Below are 21,582 nucleotides of genomic sequence, written 5' to 3'. Positions count from 1 at the left end.
CACTCATTTCATATTTTTGAAATCAGATATGTTTCATAGTCTACAGATTTTCACAAGGCTATGATGGCACATCCATGGAACCAAAGAAAGAGAGATTCAATTGGGATTTTAGTTGAAAGCTAAACTTTCACAGTAATTCTAGCCTGGTTTAGTCAAATTCTATCTAAAACATTAGAAACATGCTGATGTGTGCTGCTGTCCGTCTCACTGAGCTGTGATTCCTGCACTTCAACCCATCCCCACAGTCTGAAGCACAAAAAAGAGTATAAGACAGTTACTAGAAAAGCACTTTGCAGTAAACTTTATTCATATCACTCTGTGCTGTTAAATCTCTTTGTATAAAACTGGAAACATTTTATTACATTCATGGTACACAATGTCCAGCATTTCCTTCGTAAAGCTCTTTAAAAGTTTTTTTTGTTCACTTTAAAACTACATTCAAAAAGTATCACAATGCTAAAAGAAAATAGACCTGCTGAATTTATACAATACAAAAATACAAACATCTTCTCGGAACACAGTTGACTATTTTAACAGGTTGGGGTGGCTTTTCTTTTGTAAACATGTGAACAAAAACAACATTACTAACCTATCCCAGTTTTAGGTAAATTGACAGCTTTACTCTTAAAAGAGGCTAAATCTCTTTAAAAAGTTCAGTAAAAAACATTACACTGTTTCATAGTTTTGTCTGTTACAATCCACCAAGGAGGCCCCATTAGCTGTTGACTCTTTTAAAACAGTACTGGTATATTTTCCTATTTGCCATGACAGTGAATATGAACCGTTTTTGTAATGCATGTCCCACCTGAAGGTGGCACAATGATATTGATTTAGACATTTGTTGAAACAAGCATTGTTTGACTCTTCAGACATTGATATGGAGACTATTAGGGTTCATGTTCCCTAACCTCAAAGTTAACACTTTCAGGGAACACACTCATTGGTGTCAAAAAAAGTGGGAAACCACCCATTGGTTTTTGAAATGCCGTTTTTAAAACCTTGAATTTGGCATTTTGTCCAACGCCATCTTGTTTTTTTAAATCATAAGTAACAGTGTTTAGAGGAGCGGGGGGATGAGCCTGACGGAGAGGACACTGCACACCCTCCCCCACCTGTGACCCATTGGACGGTCCTAGCTATCAACTACATGGCATCCACACCCCAATGCATCCTGATTGTCCATGAGACCCTGATTTATAAAATGAACATCGTGCTGTATTGAAGAAGAATAGAAACTAGTGAAACAGACTTCTTTTTGCAACCAGTGGAGTCACGCTCTGCTGGTAATTTGAAAGAATACGTACTTCAGGCACTTCTGCATTGGCTTCACTTTCAGGACCTAGAGTCTGCAGCGTATGGTGTTACTGCATATTCTTGGTTAGTTCTTTACAGTGAGGACAAGGATAGGATAGGATCGGACCAAGCCAACAAAAGGCCTCAGGTAGGGACATGCACCTCCCCCACACTCCTCTGTTTTTTGTTAGAAATCCATAGATAGAACTTAATGTTCATGCATAAGGACAATTGAGAATTCAGCAGTGGGCGAGGACTAAAGCATTTTAACATCGATATGGAAAACAGGAAAATAGAAAAATACAATTTATAGAATTTTTTGTGCTTTTTTGTGCTATGCTTTAAAATGTGAAGTCTGTCAAATCCTTCTTCTTCTTTGCTTGCCTCCTCCTGATCCTGTCCTGTGTGTGAAAGTACCGTACATACTGTCTCCTCCTTTCATTCCTATGCTTTTCTATGTCCCCCCCCCCCCGCATTCCTAACCGCAGATCACACCCACATCTTCCCCATGTGAACAGTTGTGTTTCCCAACCCTGGATCTCTTGCACTCCAGCAGCGATCTCTCCCCGCCTTCACACTCCACGTCGTCCAGAAAGATCCTGACGCTGCTGTCAGCCTCCCCCAGCGCAGCCCTCTTCATCACTGCCAGCACCGTCGTGAAGCCGAGCTGTCGACACACCACTGTGCCCGACTTGGTTGTGAAAAGGTCATCGCACACTGTCCCCCACTCTCCTCGGATAAAGATCTCCACTCTGCCTCGATCCAATAAACCGTCAGTGCTCACCAGTCGCAATGAGCCAGGCCTCAGCCTTCTCCCTCCTCTTCCTCTTTTGAAGATTTGACCTCTACCTCTTCCTCTTGGCCTCTTATACACTTGGTTCCCCTCCACAGCACTTTCCTGCTTCTCTCCGGGCCAACGCTCCTCCTCTTGAGCTTTAGGCAGCGTGCCGTTGACTGGTGGTCTCTGGGGATTGTAGGAAGACACGGTGGGTTTCTGGCTCCAGTACGTTGGACGAGGTGTGGTCCACGCTCTGGGGTGCTCAGGGTAACGCGTAGAGGTCAGAGCCATCTCAGATCGTTTCAAGGATGTTGTGGATGGAGAAGGAGGAAGCTTTGGTGAGGTTAAAGGTTGGGATGTGGTACTAGGGGGATACTGAAGGGGTCTCTCATGTCTCCTTGTTGGACGTGTGGTGATGATTGGGGTTTGAGTAATCCTAGAGGAGACTGCAGTCATGACGGTTGTGCGATAACCTGAGGGAGAGACAGAATCACCCTCTTTATTTGAATATAGAGTTTAACATGTGTTTCATCTATTTTTCTGTTTAATACACAAACCTTTCGGTTAATAAGGACCAACGTCCAGCAGCCGGTTAGCTTAGCTTTCAACATAAAGACTCAGAATAGGTAAAAACTTGTCTGTCTCTGTACAAAGGTAATACAATCTGCCTGCTAGCTTTGTTATCTACAAAGTTTTTTTTTTAACATTTCAAAACGGTTCACGCAAAAAAAGTGTGAAAGCATACATAGAAATGGTTTGGCACATGATCCCTGTAAAAGCCCAAATATTTACTTTCATACCTTGGTTTTTGTACAAATTGAACAAACAAGATGTAATATGTTGAGGTTAGAGCGCTGGTTACAGAGACTGTTTCCTCCTGTTTCCACTATTTATGCTAAGCTAAGCTGATTAGCTAGCTAACTTGCTGCTGGATGACACCCTATGTCACTATAGAGGACAAATAGAATGAAACCTTCTTCATCTTCTCATCTAACTCTTGGCAATAAAGCAAATCAACATTTTTCCCAACAGGTCAAACCTTTCCTTTGATAATTTTCAAAACAGTGAATTATTATGAAATAATTATTTATCATTAAAGCCATTTAAAGAACTGTTCTCCGGGTAAAGGAAAGACGTGAACACAGACACACAAAGATGAATGTCCAAACTTAGGCTGATGCAGAAACATTTATTCAAAATAAATAAAGCCAACGTACCTGATTTAACTTTAGGTATAGTGCAAATACTCGAAACACAGATAAGCACCGTTTAGCCTGCATGCTTTAGACTCTTGTACCAGCCAAGGAAAAGCAACTTAGCAGGAATTAAAGTTAGGCCTTTTCAGATAATTCACACTGTACCTGAGTTGACGTTAGCTTGTGCAAATGGATCATTGCCCTGTCTACATCTACACAAGCAAACATATTAATTAATAACGTAAGTGGTTGAGATTTTGAACAGGATTATAATTGATTTTCTTTTCCAACAAATTGACAGTTGTTTATTCACATTAAAAACTGTGAATACTGCTTTAAGCCGGTAATCACTTCACAAGTGAAAATCCCTTTTTGATTGTGCAAAGTGCAAAGACTGACAAAACTCATATGTATTATTGTAGAATTACCTGTTTGTGTCAATAAAGATTTATGGACTCTCATAAAAGGATGAAAATTAGATAATAGAAATATTTTGAGTTTGTAAGTAAGAACTCTGCAAAATAATAATTTACAATAAATATATGACTGTATCATTTAAGTTAAGTGTATTTGCTGTTTTACCCTCATTTATTTATCGCCTTGTTTTTCCATTTTCCCCGTGGAGGAAACTCATACTTCAGAGCTGTGTGGTTCATCTTTACCATCATCTACAAGCTGCAATCAGAACATTTAGATAGATTTCACTATTCTTGCCTATCTACTAAAACTATTATGGACATTTAAATAAAATAGCCAGAGCTGCACTATGCTAAAGGCCATATATATCCTGCAGTTAATCAAACTGATAGACAGATCAAAAAGTGGGGTAAAAATCTCCCTTTGCGTATCTACAGTAAACATAGCTGCCAAATAAATAAAATATCATATTAATATGGTGATATTTTCATTCAACTAATAATAAGGCTAAGGACAATTCTAGCAACTAAGACACCAGCGACAATTCTGTGTAACTTCATCGTTTTCTAATTCTACTGTTATTGTAATTATTGTACTAGTGCTGTGATTTGATCACTTGAAAGAAAATCGCAAAGAATCTTACATTTGAAAGTATGCCAGGATTTGTAAAATCTAGCTATTAATATAATAATGTATAAAAGAAAAATAGAGCACAGAAGAAGAAACCACCTGGTTTAAAACTGGTGGCTTGTCCTCGATTGGCGGTACGACCTGGTCTAATGCTGGGTTTAATGCTGGTCGACCTAGTGGCTGGGTTAACACTTGACCTAGGAGTCAGGTAATCGGTGGAGCTGGCTTGGTGCACAGGTGAACCAGTGGGCCTACCAGTGGGTGTGGTTGTGGTGGGACTTGTTTCCGTGGCCATCTGGACAGTTGTGGGTGAGGTCGTTGATTTTATTGTCGTGGCTGAGGTTGTTTTTATTGTTGTTGCTTTTATATTTGATGTTGTTGGTAATGTTGCCCTTCTCGTTGTTGTTTTTCTCGTAGTCTGCGGTGTCATTTTTCTTGGTGACGCTGTTGTTGGCGGTGGCTGCATTTTTCTTATAGTTTTTCTGGTTGGCATTGGTGGTTTTATGATTATTATGGGTTTTCTTGGTGACTTTTTGGTCGTTGTTGTAGGTTTTCGTGTGGTTGTCGTGGGAAAAGGTGTCGTGGTTGGTTTCTTGTTGATTACAAACTCTGCAAACACCACAAAGAAGAAATAAAGACATTTGTTCATGGGCATCAAAGACTTATCTACACTTTGAAACAAGTATATCCAGAGTATCCATTTTGCACATTGACAAGTCAATGAGAATAATATTTGATGTTTTGTTTCTAGCTTATGTTTTAGTTTTTATTTTAAATTTTCTCTTACCTTCTTTGGGGTGGAAGTGAATCAGTTTGCCCTTAATGTTGACATGTGAAGGCTTGATTCTGCACTTTCCTGGTGGGGCTCGTCTGTGTGGTCAACAAAGACAGAAATTAACAGACCTATTAAATAACCTATGAAGTACTTCTTATGTAAATTTAGTCATTTTTATTCCAATGCTACATGACTTGATCCTGGTTGGTATATAGTTTCTATTCACCTTTACGGTGAATTTACATTCTCACGAGACAAAGAAATTGATAAGAAGCTTTCTCAGATTTGATCAGAGGTACCTAAACGTCTGCCCCCCACATCATAGGTATGATGAAGTATTCCAATGGTTATAACTACCTGGAAGGGTCCACTATCTTATAGATGACGCCTGCTCTGGCTCTGGCACTCGCGGCCCCTGTGGCTAAGAAATACAGCTCACCTGGAAAGATGGACAGAGGAAAGGAAGAAAGAGAGACAGAGCAGGGCAGACGAAAAATTATATTGGCAAGACAAAACAAGACAGGAGTGTGAAATGAAGGTAGAGGGAGAGAGAATAAGTGAGGAGATGGGGAGAGACGAATCAGAGAAGACACACAACAAGTTACACAACGTGTCCTGTGGTGTATAAATGACAGAAGGTGTCTTTACAGCCTTTGGATGAACTTTTCAACTTAAATCTGCTCCAAATCACTTTCAGAGGGAGGATAAGAGATTATCTACAGTCAGCATCATGTGTGCAACACTCTCCATTAGGTCAGCCGCCTGCTCTTTAATTCAAACCAGATTCTACGTCAAACCTGACTCTGCTGGAACATGCTAACTCCTCAGAAACTCAGGCAATTTAGTAAATGAAAACTTTAACATCACTGAAATTCTTTTACTTGCACTTGCTCATTATATTTAATGGCAAAGATGCCTTGAAGCACATCATGAATCACTATGAGTAACTCAATAGTATCATCAATTTGAGAAGTAAAAGATTGCACTGTAGGGACAAAATAATTACCATGCAAAATTTCTCAATAGAGAACTTTCATTTTTTGTGATAACAATAATATATGTTGATGAATGTAACTGGCAAAATATGTTTCCTTTAACAAATTTAAAACACTTCTTGTATAACTAAACTTAATCCTCATTTAATCCTAATATGTCATAACATCTCTTAGTTTTTTTTACTTTAACAAATTTTCCCTTTAAGTAGCCAGTCACACACAGTCATTACCTGCCTCATCCTCCGCAAAAGAGATGATGTATTTATAATAACTGTTGATGAGTTTGGGGAATCTGCAGGTCTGGTCTGTTCCCATACAGATCTCATTGTAGTGCCATTCACTGGTGGTGACGTTCTCCTTCAAAGACATCAGCCGCCTAAACAGAAACACATGCATACATATCTACATCAGCACATATATATATATATATACATCCATATAGATTCAGTCAAGTGTAGCTATGAAATGAGGCCTGTGTTTATTAAAGTATAAGTGCAACTTATTGTACTTAATGTTATTGAAAGTGTTGAAAGTATTGAACACTTGCCCGCTCATGAAATCCCCAAAGAAGTAGAGTCCGTTGAGGTTGGGCATCTGGCAGCCTCTGTAGATGTATCCTCCTGTCACTGATTTTCCCAACTTGTGGGGGTAGGCAAAGATCGGCAAGATGTCATCTACACAGACACAGGACATCACATAAATGTAGGTTGAACATAAGGAAAGTGGAAAGTTTTAGTGGCTGAGCTCACAAATGTTCAGACAAAAATGACACAGTAGGTTTCGCAGAACAGAAATATTATTTTAATATTATTTATTTTCACAATTTGATCCTCCTCAGCAGCATAGCTCCTAAAATGCAAAAGTCAAGAACACGTCATAGCACACATCTGCATCCATTTTGCACAGGATACTACGTACACTCTCAGTGTAAATATCAGATTTAGTTTCACACTCTAAAGTCCGTGAAGATCAGCTCACCCAGAGATGAGTTCTGGCAGAGTTTGCGATCGTAGCAGCTGAAGCCCTCTTTGGCCCTCCATCCGTAGTTGCCTCCTTTAAACATACATTGACACAGTTAGTAAAACCACTCAGGAGAAACATGCTTCATTTTGCTGGGAATATACTTTTAGACTTACTGAGTTATTGTTCGTCTGGGAAAAGAACCATGTAATTTGATGTTTATTTCGTGCCCATCCACTGTAATTGTCAGGGAGCAGACTGAGATTAAACTACGATGTCTGCTTCCCTGTGTGACTGTGTGGTCTTTGAGAGAACAGTTTTATGTGATGAGGGGCTGAGTAGATAATAAGAGCCATTTGATGTACTGTTAGTGAGTGAATAACTTCAAGTGAGACTCATGCTGAACATTAAAATCCCCCTTCATAATAAAGTGCTGCTTCAAATGAAATCATCGTACCTTTAACAATGAGATCCACCTCCTCGTATTTGTTCTGGCCCACGTCACCGCAAAACATCCTGCCTCTGCCTTGCCCTGTGAAGGGGTCACCGCGGTCAATGGAGCAACGCCACATGTTGCGCACTCCATAGGCATAAATCTCTGCAAAGAACGGAAGGAAGAGCGGAACAAAGAAATTTACACACTGACGCAAATAGCATACATCCCTCATAATGACTGAACCAGGGCACATCTGGAATGAAATGGAATTTATGCACCCGTCATTACCTTTTTCCTCAAAATGACAGTGTTCAGTAAGATGTTCACTTTCGATTCCTGAGATATGTATTTCTCTGCCCGAGTGGTGAAGTCACTCAATATTTGAGCTCTTTAGAGAAGCTAAAATTAAATCCAGGAGTAGTTGTTTCTAATGGTGGCGTTCATCTTAAAGGAGACATACGGTGCTTTTTCAGCTTTCCTCCCTCTAGTGCGTTATTTTGTTGATGTAAAAGGTCTCCAAAGTTAAAAAGCCCATAGTTCGGGGTACAGAAAACCCTGCTCTGCACGTCCCCTAACAAAACCAGGGAAAGCCAGAACGGAGGCCGACATCCTACACGTGGTAGAAGTGGTCAACCAATCACGACTGGGCTTTATCAGGAGGGGGGGCTTAAAGAGACGGGAGCTAAAACCACGTGTTTCAGACAGCGGCTGTAAATAGGAGCTGCAGCAATGGACAATATGAGGAAAGTGATGTGCTATCTGAACAAAACCTTTTCAAGTAATAATCCAGATTAAAATTACCTGAACCTGAGTATAATCATAGAAATAACATGTCTAAATTATCCCACATTTAAGGGATATTTTAAGGGATTTTACCAGGTCGTGCTTCAATCTCCCTCAGGAACGGGTTGTCTGATGGAATGCTGTACGGAGCACCATCGTCGTTATTCTCCACATCAATACGCAGCACCTTACCAAGAAGTGTTGACCTGTCAAACACAGGAGTAGATAAGAGTGTGTGAAGGATTCAGCTTATCGAGTGGTTTAGTGAGGGGCCTTTTTCAAGGCAGGTAAAAATTGGTATTGACCTGAATCTTACTCTAATTTGTAATTCAAAATTTGTTCATCTTTGTATGTATCTCTGCAACTCAATTAGTAAACCTTGTGTTGATGCTGATCCTTCTTTTTCTTCCATCATTCACTCCTCTTCATCTGATGTCCACTCTACCATCACTTTTCTCAATGTTTGTCCCTCTTCTTCTTTCTTATTATTCCTTTCTCAATCTTTTTCCAGTCTGAATTACTCCTCCCCCATCATTCATGTTGCACCTCTCTCCTCCCTGTCTCCATACACCCCAGTCCCACTCTCCTCTCTTTCTCCTCTGCACATGCCAGTGTGTGGCGGCCCGTTGTGTGTAGTGTCAATATTAGACTAGACAGGGTGTATCCTCTGTCATTCCCAGAACAGCTAATACAGCATGTCAACATCTCAACTATATGTCTGGAGGAAAGATTTCGGCAGCAAAATTATACTGAATGTTCAATAAACAGATTCATAAATTGCACTTCAAATCAAAATTCTAATCTTTTTCTCTATGAATTAAAAAAGTAACAAGGTTATTGTTAACCTTGTTACTTTTAGGGCTAACCCTAACCCTATTTTGGCATGAAGCTGCTCTTTTAGTGTTCATGTTTCAGTTTCTAGTGTCTAAGTATTTGTCACCTGCACACTTCACAGTTCAACTCTTGCACAGCGGTGTGGTGCAATGAGTACAAGTGATTTACACTCTCTACCCTTGTGTCCTTTGGCAGTAATTAACATTTAAGCCACTGAGGGTTGATCAAATGAGAACAAACAGTTGCATCCACATGTATACGTGCAGCACTCAAACATGGTGTTTACATGTAAACATATGAACAACATGTTGCCTTAAGGTACAGCTAGCCTTTCTTTAGAATGAATCAAATGAATCATGACGTAAATGTTGTGTGGTGAGAGGTGAGTAATGTTAACAAGTAAAAAAGCCCTGAAGTCCCTTTGAAAAAAAAAAAATCTTTCACACACTATACATACATCTCTCATGGCATCAACACATCCTGCCACCTCTCACTGACTTGTCAACTATTTGACATCTAAGACATAAACAAATGCAGCTCTGAGGATGAACATACAGCTTTAAGCGTTGCTATAATGTTGTTTAAATGGCATACTAAAGTGTGCCATTTAAAAGTGTGTTTGTTAAAGGATACATGTTTATGATCATTTTAACCTCGAAGTAATAATATGAATTATATGAGCAGGTTTCCAGTCTTGCTAAGTAGATCCTTGGTTTACAGGAATTTTTCCAAGTGGAAGATTACCAGTCTTCAAACAACTATTTCATTTATAGGTCTGAGATTTAAGCCCTCCATAATTTTCATAAGACGTTATTTAAGTGGGATTTAATTCACCGTAAATCATTCTTGGCAGAACTGTCTGCTTCAAATTGGGCTTTGGTATTTTGCTCGAGCATGTTTAACTTTAAAAGGAGGTAGAGCAATGTGAGGTGTGTGTTTATTCTATCTGGGTAAATTATCTTAAATTACATATGAAACTAGAGCTTTGAAAGAAGTATAATATTTTAACTAATTTGGTGTCAAACTTCTTGGCCTCACGTCATAGATGGCATGAACACATATTTTGATGCAACAATAGTTTGCTCATATTGAATTTGATCTCGTGAGCCTCACTCAAGCAAACTAGTTTAATTTTATTTACTTGTTTTGTGAATTGCCAAACTTTCCAAAGGGGTCTCCAGCTCGGCCACCATCTCCGATGAAGATGTACAGATATTCGTCATCGTCAAACAGAAGCTGTCCTCCATTATGATTGGACGCTGGCTCCACCACCTCAAGGATGGTTCTGCAGCAGAGGAGATGAGAGGTGGATGAATATACTCACACAAAACCATTTACATGTGGGTCAGTAAATGAGCAGCTCACACAGACACAACATTTCTGTCTCTTTGTTTCCATTTGAACTTCTCACCTCTCGGAGGAGTGGTCCAGCTGGTTTTCATCATGAATTGATAGTGTGAACTCACTAACACGTATCCTCTCCTCCTTCTTCACCGACACAGAATAATACACATAGGCTTTTCTGACGGTCGTGAACCTAAGCAGAGAAGAGACGCGGAATGTTAATCTCCGTGTCAGGCTTTCATAAAAAGTTTTTCCTCTGAGGTAAAAGGTGCAAAAAGCCAGAGTTGAGTTCTCTGCATTAACATCACAGATAACTGTAACTGTTAATGTGAAAGTATAAACCTGGGGTGCAGGGCGATGCAGAGGAACCCTCGCTCGTCTCCAGCCCAAGGTGACGTGAGGACTGCCTGCGTGAGGTTCAGGAAAGGTCGGTCGATCCGGGAACCGTTGGCCAAATACACCCACACATAACCCAGCTGCTCTGCCACGAAGAAGCGATGAGTCCCATCATTTGCGTGAATCATGGCCACGGGGTTACGCAGCCCGTTGGCGACTTCCTGTAAACACAGCTCCAGACAACCTTTAGGATCCTCACGTACCAAGCCAAGTTGAGCATTTAGCTCTGGGGAGAGAAAAGAAGACACAAAGGTGAAAGTAGAGTTTGAACACTAAGATCTTGGTTGCAATCACACAACAGAGCGTGGGTTCAAGTGATTTGTTGTATTTGAGTCTAAGTGTTTCAATCTGAAAATATTAAATCTGCAACTGAAAACTATAAGACCCCAATTATCAAAATATATATAAAAAGTGAAAAATGAAAATAAACATTTGATTCAAAACTACATTGAATACATTTTTGTACTTGAACTTTCAATTTCAGTTTTTTTTTCCAAATGATCAAAACTATTTGTCTGGATTTGGCTCGATAAGAATCAGGCCTCAACTCAACTGAGCAGCAAATGGTACACATGTAAAAAAAACAAAACAAGAGGCATTAAAACTTTCTCATCTTGTCCAGCTGCTGCTCTGTTGCTATAGGCGATAGCGGTAAAGACAGGGCCAGCTGGTAAAACAATAGTCTGACCTCGTCCTCTGAAGGAGACGTCCTCTGAATTGTGACATAGGGTTGATTATTGCAACCTCCGGTTCTCCACGTGTCTACAAGTTTGTGTTTAATGTGTCTAAATTTGACCACAACAGCCACATCTCCTGTATATATACATTAGGCATGAAGGGATAGCAATGTCTGTTGCTCTAGCACTTTGGTCCTGATGGATTGCCATGGAAACTTGGACAGACATTCATTGTTCCCAGAGGGTGAATTTTGGAAATAGGTGTGTGTGCCTGCTAGTAAACATAAAAACACGCGTCCAGCACCATACCTGCATTCGTCAGCACATTTGGATAACAGTACTGTTTGTCCTTCAGCTCCAGATAGTTGCAGAACTTTCTGCGATCCTCTTCTATCGTTGCAGTCAGGTTTGCAAACTCATAAGGGCTCCCGAGGTCCTCCAAGAGGAGACTGAGTGTGTAGCGACACTGGTGCCAGTAGTCGGAGCAGTAATCACCACACAAACCAGGCAACATCCGCATAGGCGTGTTGGCATCTTCGGCATCAAACAGATGGGCGGCGTATGGAGAACACTCCTGTGTAGGAAGAGAAACACAAATTTTGGAAAGTTAAGAGGAAACAGTAGTTTTGTTATTAAACATATGCCACTGTAGATATAAACCTTTGCTCCCTTCTATGTTTATTTCATCAGGCGTGGAGTGGTTTTAGTGTCCATACTTATTAAGCCTCTTCGAAGCTGATGTTTGTCTCAAAAGGTAGTTAAGGACATGTATGGATCAGATAAATACAGGAGTTGTGTACTTTTTCTACTGCAGCTCCTCACCGCCTCACTATAAGTGGCCAGGCATGACTTATGCGCGGCCTGTCTTGAGTGCTGCTTGGTATAAATGGATCCCAGGAAGGTCCAGTCAGTTATTAAGTCACAACCACACTAGTCCACACCCAGAATAGTGCAGCAGCAGGCCGATGGAGGCACGGCAACCAAACCGTCCTGTGGTCGTCTGGTGTTCTTTCACTCAGTCAGTTCCGACTCAACCAATCTTCACCGGGAAGCCAGAGAACAAACAGCATGACATCATTTAATTACTCATAAAAACAAAAATATAAAAAACCACCTGTCCAGATGGTCAAATGATGCACGAACTGTGATAAAGATCAATGTCCGGATAGTTTAGTGTGTCCTCACATTGTACAATGATGGGGCATGAGGGTTGAATCATACAGGCATACAACTGATTTCAATTTGACTGGAGGATTTGTTGAGAAGACAACACTGTTCTAAAGAACGTTTCTGACATTTCAACAACAAAAAATAACTGGAGAGAAAAAGTTAATAAAAATAAGTTAAAATAATTTTGTACAAATTAATTTAGACTGACTGAGTTAAAGTGTGTGTGTGCATGTGTGGGTTACTGCAAGTACTTGTGTGTGTGATTTGGCTAACTTTCTGATTAATATATTAAAGTTACTTCAACTTATACACACAAGTGTTTGTAAGAGCATTAATTTGTACATATTCATATTGTCAATGTTGTTTTGAAATAGTTTGGTTATTATATAGTTTATTTAGTTTCATCCCTCATCATCCGACTGCCAAAATGTATTAACTGTTGCACATGACCCACTTTGTCTGTCTGAATTGAAGTTAGTCTCTAAAATGACAGTGGCTGATGAAATATGCTAAAAGCCACAGGAGAGTCTCCCTTTTAATTTTGAGCCCTGTGAGATGATTGACCTGATAATTTGTTGATGAGATGTTTAATAAAAGTTTTTAATATATGCTTTGAGTAATTTGTTTTTCATCACACGGCTGCATATAAAAATAAAGCAATACTACTACTGGCCAAAAAAGAGGCAGAAAAACTATAACAGAAACAGAGAATCTTTGTTAAATGAAATGAAAGCACATTTCTGGGCAGAGATCAGAAACTTCCTAGGAAACAGCTTTGGCACTAAAAGGAAAAACTAAATCGGAGTTCAGTGTGAGCTGCTGGGACTGTTGATAAAAGCAGCTTGTGGAGCAGACAGTGTGATTTATCTTCTTTACTTTTCTATTCATGTAGATGTTCCACCTAATGAGCTTTTGGAGGCATATTAAAGTAAAGGGGTTAATTTGGTACCGTAAATCACCTTATGCCAGGTTCACATTGTCTTCATATTGTCTCTTGTTGGAGCCACTGAAGCAGAAACACCAGCCAGTCTTCTGAGACAGTCTTATTTTTGGGTCCCCCTATCATAGGGTAGGATAAAAGCATGTAACTGCAAACAGCTGCTCCCGAACAATATAGCCACTTCAAACTGCTATAATTTGGTGTTTATGTTGTCCAGTTCAGAGCTGACTGAGATTCAAGCCTGAGAGGAAAATAAAAGCCCTTTGTTTCAGTGTTTATTACTGGCCTTTATTTTCCTCACTCTTCACACTGACTGGTCCACATGGCTGCGGTTTATTATAGCAGAGAGGGAGAGACAGAGCAAAGACTCGTGGCAAACAGATGACTGGACAATGTGCAAACTTTAACGCTGACTGGACCCCATGAGTAAGAGATGGAGAAGGAGGAGGGTCCAAAAGAGAAGCATAGAGGAAAGAGAACCTTGCCACAACTTTCCAATAAAACTATGGGCCTGACCAAAACACTGTAAATCATAGCTGCAGTCAGAGATACTGTGCACGGATGCTAAACTCGAGTAAATGTGATTGCGGCCAGAAATGGAAAAGAAACTAAGACAGCAGCTTGTTGGATGCTCTGTGTGTGTGTGTGTGTGTGTGTGTGTGTGTGTGTGTGTGTGTGTGTGTGTGTGTGTGTGTGTGTGTGTGTGTGTGTGTGTGTGTGTGGGCATGTCTATCTATAGTTATGAGGGCCAATTTTGGTTCAATACCATCATTGTGAGGACATTTTTGCTGGTCCTCACAAATTAAATTGGCTTTTTGAGGGTTAAGACTTGGTTTTAGGGTGAGGCATTTAGGGTTATAATTAGGTTTAGGTTGGGGTTAGGCATTTAGTTGTGATGGTTAGGGTTAGGGTAAGGGGTTAGGTCAATGAGTGTCCTCACAACTATAGAGAGACACGCGTGTGTGTGTGTTTGGGAATTGATGGTGCGTTCCATACTGCTGGTAAACTTGAACATCTGCAACTTTCTGCTGCCCTCAGAGCTAGCTATTCACAACAGACTTTTTTCATACTGAGAGTCATAACAGTCTGAAACATGCAGGAGTGCTGCTACAGTAGACTTCTTAAAAGTGCTTATTGAAAATGCAGTAAGGGAAACAATTCATTCAGTGTTCACCTAAGTGCTCCCTGAATGTTTTTGAAGCGGACTCAGGTGGGTTTTATTTGGGATGTATTTTAATATTGAATGTGCAAAAGCTGCAGTTATAACACACACACACACACACACACACACACACACACTTTACCTTACCCTTACCCCAACCTTAAAACACGCCTTCACCGGAAAATGCGATGTTTTATGTTAAGAGTTCTTGCTTTTTGTCTCCATGGGAAGGCAAGTCCCCATAACATGACTATGGCAAACAGATTTAGGTTCCCACAACATTAGTAATAATCCCATGTTCTGTCTATAGTTGTGGGGACACTCATTGACATAACCCTTGCCCCTAACCTAAAACTAAACTTAATCCTAATGCTAACCCTAAAACCAAGTGGTTTTGATTTCAATTGATTTTGGACAGTCTGACCAAAACATTATCCCTCACCTTAACTCAGAAATGATGTTTAGCCTCATTCAGACCATGCTTTGGTTCCCATCAGGACTAGTGGTCCTGACAAGGTCAATGTTCATGGTGGAAATATCTACAACTTCAGGTAAATTTCCTGTTTGTCTGAAATGTATTAATCTTTCTTTTGGTCCTTCTTCCTATTTAATTTCGGCCAGATTTGTTATTTCTTTCATTACTGTTATGTTTCTCTCTTTTGATTTCTCTTCTTTTACCTCCTCCTCTCACTCTCTCTCTCGAAGGAACTTGATATATCCTGGACCCCCGGCCAGAGGAGGAAATGGTTGTTTGTTTGGTCAGTTAAACTTGGGGATCATGACAATCTCCCCCCTGTCTCCCTGACACGCACAGGGATGCACACACACACACACACACACACACACACACACACACACACACACACACACACACACACACACACACACACAGGTCTCTCCTTCTACTCACTGATATCAGGAAGCCCCTGTAGTGCTGCTGGAACAGAGGGCCTCAGTGTGCTGCGTTGACCCAAGATAAGTACCCTGGTAGTGGGGTAACCTGACCACCTCCAGGGCCTCTTTTACCTCAGACCATTGACCTGGGAGCGACCACAACTACAGAGTGGGTCTTTTTCCAACACAAGAGTAAAAACAGAAGCCAAAACAAAGTGAAAACAGAAATGACTCAGAGAAAAAACAGCCACATGTTTTTAGTCCACCTTATTTGACGACTGAAAACGTAAAAAATGGGCAAATAAAGATGTTTGTACCCTTTCAGATAATTGTGCTCATTTAAGAAATGAATAAATTGTATGGTCCACAGTTTCCTCTGTTTATCTAAAGGAGTTTGTTGACTAAAACAGCTGTGTGATTTAAACAAATACCCCTCTTCTCTCTCTCTAAGCTTACATATTTACATTGTCCTGGACTCAGGCTGCGTCTCAGTCAAACTAAGACTAACCGCTGAAAGTCGAATGTGCTCTGCAGCGCTGTCATTACACTCAAGACACAGCCTGCGCTGCCTGGAAAGAACCACAGCAGGATATAATTACCACAATGAAACAAACCTATATTTTAGGGGTCAGAGGATTTGTCACTGTCTTTACGTACCCTGTGAAGTTTTGAACTCTCTGTGAGACTTGCAGAGTGTGTTTTTTTCCCCTTCCACTGGTCCGGTGCTGATAGCAGACATGAAAGTGTTTTTCGTGGCACGGCCCTCGGCCCGTTTGTTTTGCAAGTAGCGAGCGTCTGAGCTGCAAAGTCAGCACGTTATTATGCAATCTCAGAGTGGGACCGGCTTAGTTTAGCAAACTCAGAGAAGAAACTAAAGCCCAGTGATACTGAAATAGAAAGAGTCATTATTCCCAACATTTACTAAGATTGCAATCTCACGTAAAGTGCAACTTAAATTTAGAACAAGATCTAACTTTACTTTGTCAGACTAATGAAACATGAGTCATTGTAAACAACTGCTCTGTCTTCTAAGAAACTATTAGCTTTTACTTTCGTCGAGGAGATTCTGTTTCTTGTGCCTGTTTGTTTGTTAGTTTGTTTGTCAGCAAACTCCGTAGAAAGATGTGATACGTGTCAGGGAAGAACCCATTCAATTTTGATGTGGATCCATGAATTTATTTTCACTTTCTTAACCATTGCAAGATATTTTTTAACAATTTCACCATTTTCCCAGAGAATAATTTATTGATCTAGATGAAGAAAATTGGGCACATTTAGGGAACTGATGTCTAAAGTTGCTTTCAGACATGCACTGAACTAAGGAGTATCTAAAGACATTATCTAGAGGGGCTGTATGTGAGAACACAAATGTCAGAGTAAGAGGCTATAGACTTTCTCTGGAGTTTGTCCCCCCCAGTAAAAGCTCCAGAGGATGCCTGAATGAGCCGATGTGAGAAAACAGCAGGAGATCCTCTGTAGGATTCACTGCAAGCGAATGGGTGTGTTGATGACGTTTCTAACATGCGAGTGCGAGAAGTTCTTGCTGTATTGTTCATGTGTGAAAGGCAAACTACGGAGAAAGTCTGGACCTAATTGTGAGGACATGCCGGTAAACCGCTTTATTGAGTTAATTTTGTTGCAGCTTGATTGAATTTAAGGGGACTGTTGGGCCTTGGCAGAGGTGCTGTATGCGCTCTGAGTGCCATTCTAGTTCAAAATAGAAGTCTGTGTTGATTCCTTGCCCAGTTTTGTGTTCTTTTTTATAGATATATGTTTACTTTTTCATCCACAAATAAGGGTAGTGCAAAGATTTCTGTTAATGTGCTCGAAAGTTAGACCTTACCAACTGTTAATGTGCTTTTAAATTGAGGTACAATCTTTCTTCATACAGTTTTTCTCCATCAGGGTCTGTGGACTCGTGTGAGTGAAGATACTAAACACATGTTTTCTAGGACCCCTGAAGGGACAAAGCTTAGATTTCATTGTATGCACTGCACATATGAGAAAACATAAGCCAGTGAGTCTCCTTTGTTTGACAGTTTCAAGACAATGGTTCAACATGGTTCGCTTTGACGTTTTGTTTTTGCAATCGAGCCATTAAGTAAAAATTTTACTTTCCGATTTACTCTAAATTTAGTGGTAATGGTCCAATAAATTTTAAAAGGTTTACTTAATTGCACTGCACTTTTATTTAGGTTATTTCAGTCGACAGAGCCACGTTTACAAGCCAACCCATCAAAAAGTCATGAAGCGTTAGTTAAGCGGGTGGTTTAGCATTGCGAGCATGAGTAACTGTCTAACAGATGTCAACTTCTCCATTAAACTTCACCATAAACCACATGTTTTGTAGGTTGCTGTACTTCGGTTCTCTCTCATGACAAAACACACCACAGTTTCCATTAGAGCGAGACACAACCCTCTGTAACCTTACTAATTATAGACATTGTTTTATAATTACTAGTTTGTATTGTCATATTCATACTAGTATTATCTTCAAATTAAGTTTATTATATAATTTTTTTTACATCACTAAATTGTATTGCTATATATATTTATATGTTAATATATTATTACATACTTTTATATACATTAATGTGTATTTAGGTTTCTTATTTACATTTCTCATGCTTTTGGTTCCTACCTGCCTGGTGTTTCCAGAGGGATAGTTAAAAACAGGGCACTGGTGTTGAACATGTGTGGTTGAGAGGATAAAAGAATATTGGGTGTCGAACTGTGAAACGTCTGTGCCAGTGATAATTAATGAGTTAATGATAAAGAAACTTGTACAGAAATCCGGGTAACGCTGGTATTTTCAGGTGGTCTCAGTGTTGTTATTTTGTCTCCAGTGACATATAAACGGCATTATCGTCAACTAACATGATAAACTGGAGGGATAAACGCCCTTTTATTCAAATATACTGCTCAAATTATGCTCTGGGCTCATCTTACAGACATCCTGGTGTTATACAGCAACAGCAGGTTTCTTGTTGGGTCTGCAAACATCCACAGACACATTTACACCTTGTGTGAAATTCACTTGGTGTAAATTTGGGATTTACTAAATCAAAGACCACAGAGTCACAGCAACACATAGTGAGAAAGCTTGATGTTGATTCTACAGGGGAAAGTGACAGGTACACTGTACCAGTGCAAAGGTATGTTTTACAGATGGCCATTATGCTTAGAAAATCGCATCATCACCTAATAACACATAATGCAAATGCAATTAATAACAAATATTAGCCCTTTGATGTAATTTGCCTGTATAATCAAAAATAGAAGTGATTTTTAGGGGGGGTAGTCACACCTTGTTAACCAATTGCTTTCAATTGCTTCTTGTGAATATGGGCTTTACAAATCAAACTTGATTGATTGATTGATGATTTAATTGAATACTTATCTTACCTGGCAGAGGATGCTGCGTATGTACTTGCCACAGGTGACGAAGCCCGAATGGTCAAAGTTCTCCATAATGCTGTAAAACTTCACTGATATCTCCCCATCCCTCTCCACATCACAGCATCCGAACTTGGAGTACTCCTTGCAGAGGACCAATGGCAGCCGGGGCTCGAACGGAGGCTTGTAGTCCAAACACTGGGGGTGACAGCTCCCCCACCAGGGCTGGAGGAGCAACAGCAGCGCAGACAGAAGTAGGTGGGGAAAGAGGGTGTGCGACAGGATGCACTGGGGGGCCGGATTACAGGTCCTCGTGGTCATAGTGTAGAGATGCTGTCTTTCAGTTTAGGCTAGTGTGGCTCTTGATCCAGTAATGTAGTTAATCAAGGCAGCTTGTGTGTGATAGTTCAGTATGATGGGTTAGAAGAAGGAAGAAAAACATGTTACATCTCCACCAGCATCTGTCAAGCACGGGTTTGAAACTCAAAGTTAAAATCCCTGTTATATTTTAGTGTCTAGTGTCCTCATCTGATGTCCTGGTCTCTGTAGTTAATGGCAGCCATGTGCATGTGTGTGTGTGTGTGTGAATGTGTGCATCAAACACTCTGACCCAGCATCACACCTGCCTGCAACTTGGCCACAGACCAACAAAGCAACTCAGGATTGCGCTGCTTAAAGGAACCTCTGCCTCTGTGATGTTGTGTAAATAAGGTGAAACTGATCCTGGTCCAGTGAATCCTTCTGACGGTGAGGAGATGTGCAGTCTGTTGAAGAAGAACCCGAGTCCCCAGGTATCGTGGATCATGGGGCAATTTCCCCAAAGGAAAACCGGTTTTCAAATCTTCCTTGAAGTTTTGTAGATGCGAAAAAAAAAATCATCCGGGAAAAAAAAGCAGCAGTCAAATTTCTAAGAAGTAATCCAGCTTCTTATATGACGAAATTCAAAAAGCGTTAAAGATTACACCTTTAGCTGCAGCTTCTGCAAAATATTTACCTCCGGCTTGGAGTCACTCTGAGAGTCCCGCTATGTTTGCTCTAGACATGTGCTCACTTGCTGCAGCGGATATAAGCCATGCATACAGACAGACAGCAGCAGAGAGAGAGAAAGAGAGAGAGGTTCTTTCATTCAGACACAGAGCCACGCTACAGCCTCAGCTCAGATCCCTCCCTCCTCGCTTCTTTCCTCCACCTCCTCGCTCTTCCTTTCCTTTGCTCTTCAACTCTCCTACAAAGACACATGCATTCCTTCCCATAGCATGCGGTCTATATTGCCCTGAAGTTGCAACTTTCCACCTCTCCTCCCACTGGGCTCTCCCCCCCACACAATTTCAGCATTCCCAGACCTCCTCTCAGCCTCTGCCATTTGCAGACAGGCCCACTCTCACTGCTGTGTGTGTGTGTGCGTGCGTGCGTGCGTGTGTGTGTGTGTGCGTGCGTGCGTGCGTGTGTGTGTGTGTGTGTGTGTGTGTGTGTGTGTGTGGTCAGATGAATCAGGACGTGTGCTGGAGGAAGAGACCAATGGATTCTCCAGGCACAATCCCAACTCTTATGTTAAAGAGCAGAACCAGCCAAAGTTTAATTAGATTGCTTCAAGTAAGAGCAGCTGCATTTGTCAAAAATCATTAGCTCATAGCTCATTCAACTTTCAATATGTACCTTGGGCCACTAAAGATGTCCCAATCAAACAATAAGAAAAGACCTAGTTTGATGACGTTGTGAAGCAGCCGGGGATCATGGGAGTTGTTGTTTTCACCACCACTGCAGATGAAAATCTACCTGACACCACTCAGGCACAAATCATGTTGGATGAAATAACATAATAAAGTTTTATTCTTGTTGTTGAGGAATTTTTGACCATCCTCACATATTACTGTATATGCCACTATATATTATGTATATTGTATATTACACATCATATATGTACAGGAGAATAGTGCCTGTCTAAATTCCACAGATACTCCCTTCTCTCTCTAAGCAGTACCCAAGGTCGGGTTATAGATAAAGGGCCAACAAACAGTACATTGTAGTGTCTACGTTGAGGGACTTTCATATCTAACTCAGATGCTCCAGACAGAGAGACACCAACTTCAACCCTCACCGACTTTAACTCTTTTGCGTATTTCATCAGTGGCAAGACGCAAGGACACAATGTGATTTAGTTATGCATACTCTAGGCTTAACTATCCAATAGGATGCGAACACCTACATGTAACATAGAGGGTGACAGCAATTCTAGCCGTTCATGGATGTGCTGTTGGAATGGGTGACGCAAGTAGAGAAAGATATATGGGGATGCTTTGGAAGACATCTTCAGACTTGGGGGTGACAATTGCTCATGTTACTCTTTGGCGTTTGTATATTGTTTCACCTTCTGGTCTCCTTGATGCATCACATCTACATTAAACTCTTCTGCATAAGACATCAGCTGCTGCCTGACTTCTCCTTTCACCAGCTTCCAGACAATTTCCATAACACTTGTTATGCAGCAAACAGCAATGAATAATTG

The 21,582-nt window shown here is 40.6% G+C and overlaps 1 protein-coding gene across 1 annotated transcript; it reads right to left on the bottom strand.

Moving 5' to 3' along the window:
• Positions 1-285: 285 nt before the first annotated feature.
• si:ch211-136a13.1 (HHIP-like protein 1) lies at positions 286-20,368 on the bottom strand. The gene is made up of 14 exons (XM_034604708.1): positions 19,086-20,368; positions 11,824-12,088; positions 10,784-11,063; positions 10,509-10,634; positions 10,239-10,382; positions 8,357-8,469; positions 7,502-7,642; positions 7,063-7,137; positions 6,632-6,758; positions 6,315-6,460; positions 5,447-5,528; positions 5,102-5,184; positions 4,570-4,923; positions 286-2,544 (listed from the first exon to the last, which is right to left on the bottom strand). The coding sequence occupies exons 1-14, from the start codon at positions 19,395-19,397 to the stop codon at positions 1,772-1,774; spliced, it is 3,021 nt and encodes a 1,006-aa protein (XP_034460599.1). The 5' UTR covers positions 19,398-20,368; the 3' UTR covers positions 286-1,771.
• Between the last annotated feature and the right edge of the window lie 1,214 nt (positions 20,369-21,582).

The sequence above is a fragment of the Hippoglossus hippoglossus genome, chromosome 13 (genome assembly GCF_009819705.1).
Source record: "Hippoglossus hippoglossus isolate fHipHip1 chromosome 13, fHipHip1.pri, whole genome shotgun sequence".
Lineage (NCBI taxonomy): Eukaryota > Metazoa > Chordata > Actinopteri > Pleuronectiformes > Pleuronectidae > Hippoglossus > Hippoglossus hippoglossus.
Note: the sequence above shows the minus strand (reverse complement) of the source record. Positions and strands in the feature narration are given on the sequence as shown.

What these genes read in the sequence shown, in the direction of transcription:
- si:ch211-136a13.1 (XM_034604708.1), bottom strand. Translation starts at nt 19,397, where the DNA reads ATGACCACGAGGACCTGTAATCCGGCCCCCCAGTGCATCCTGTCGCAC. An exon ending in TACGCAGCATCCTCTGCCAG is followed by an intron (nt 12,089 to 19,085) that starts GTAAGATAAGTA and finishes CTTCCTACACAG; the next exon opens with GAGTGTTCTCCATACGCCGC. An exon ending in GGTGGATCTCATTGTTAAAG is followed by an intron (nt 7,138 to 7,501) that starts GTACGATGATTT and finishes GTATGTTTAAAG; the next exon opens with GAGGCAACTACGGATGGAGG.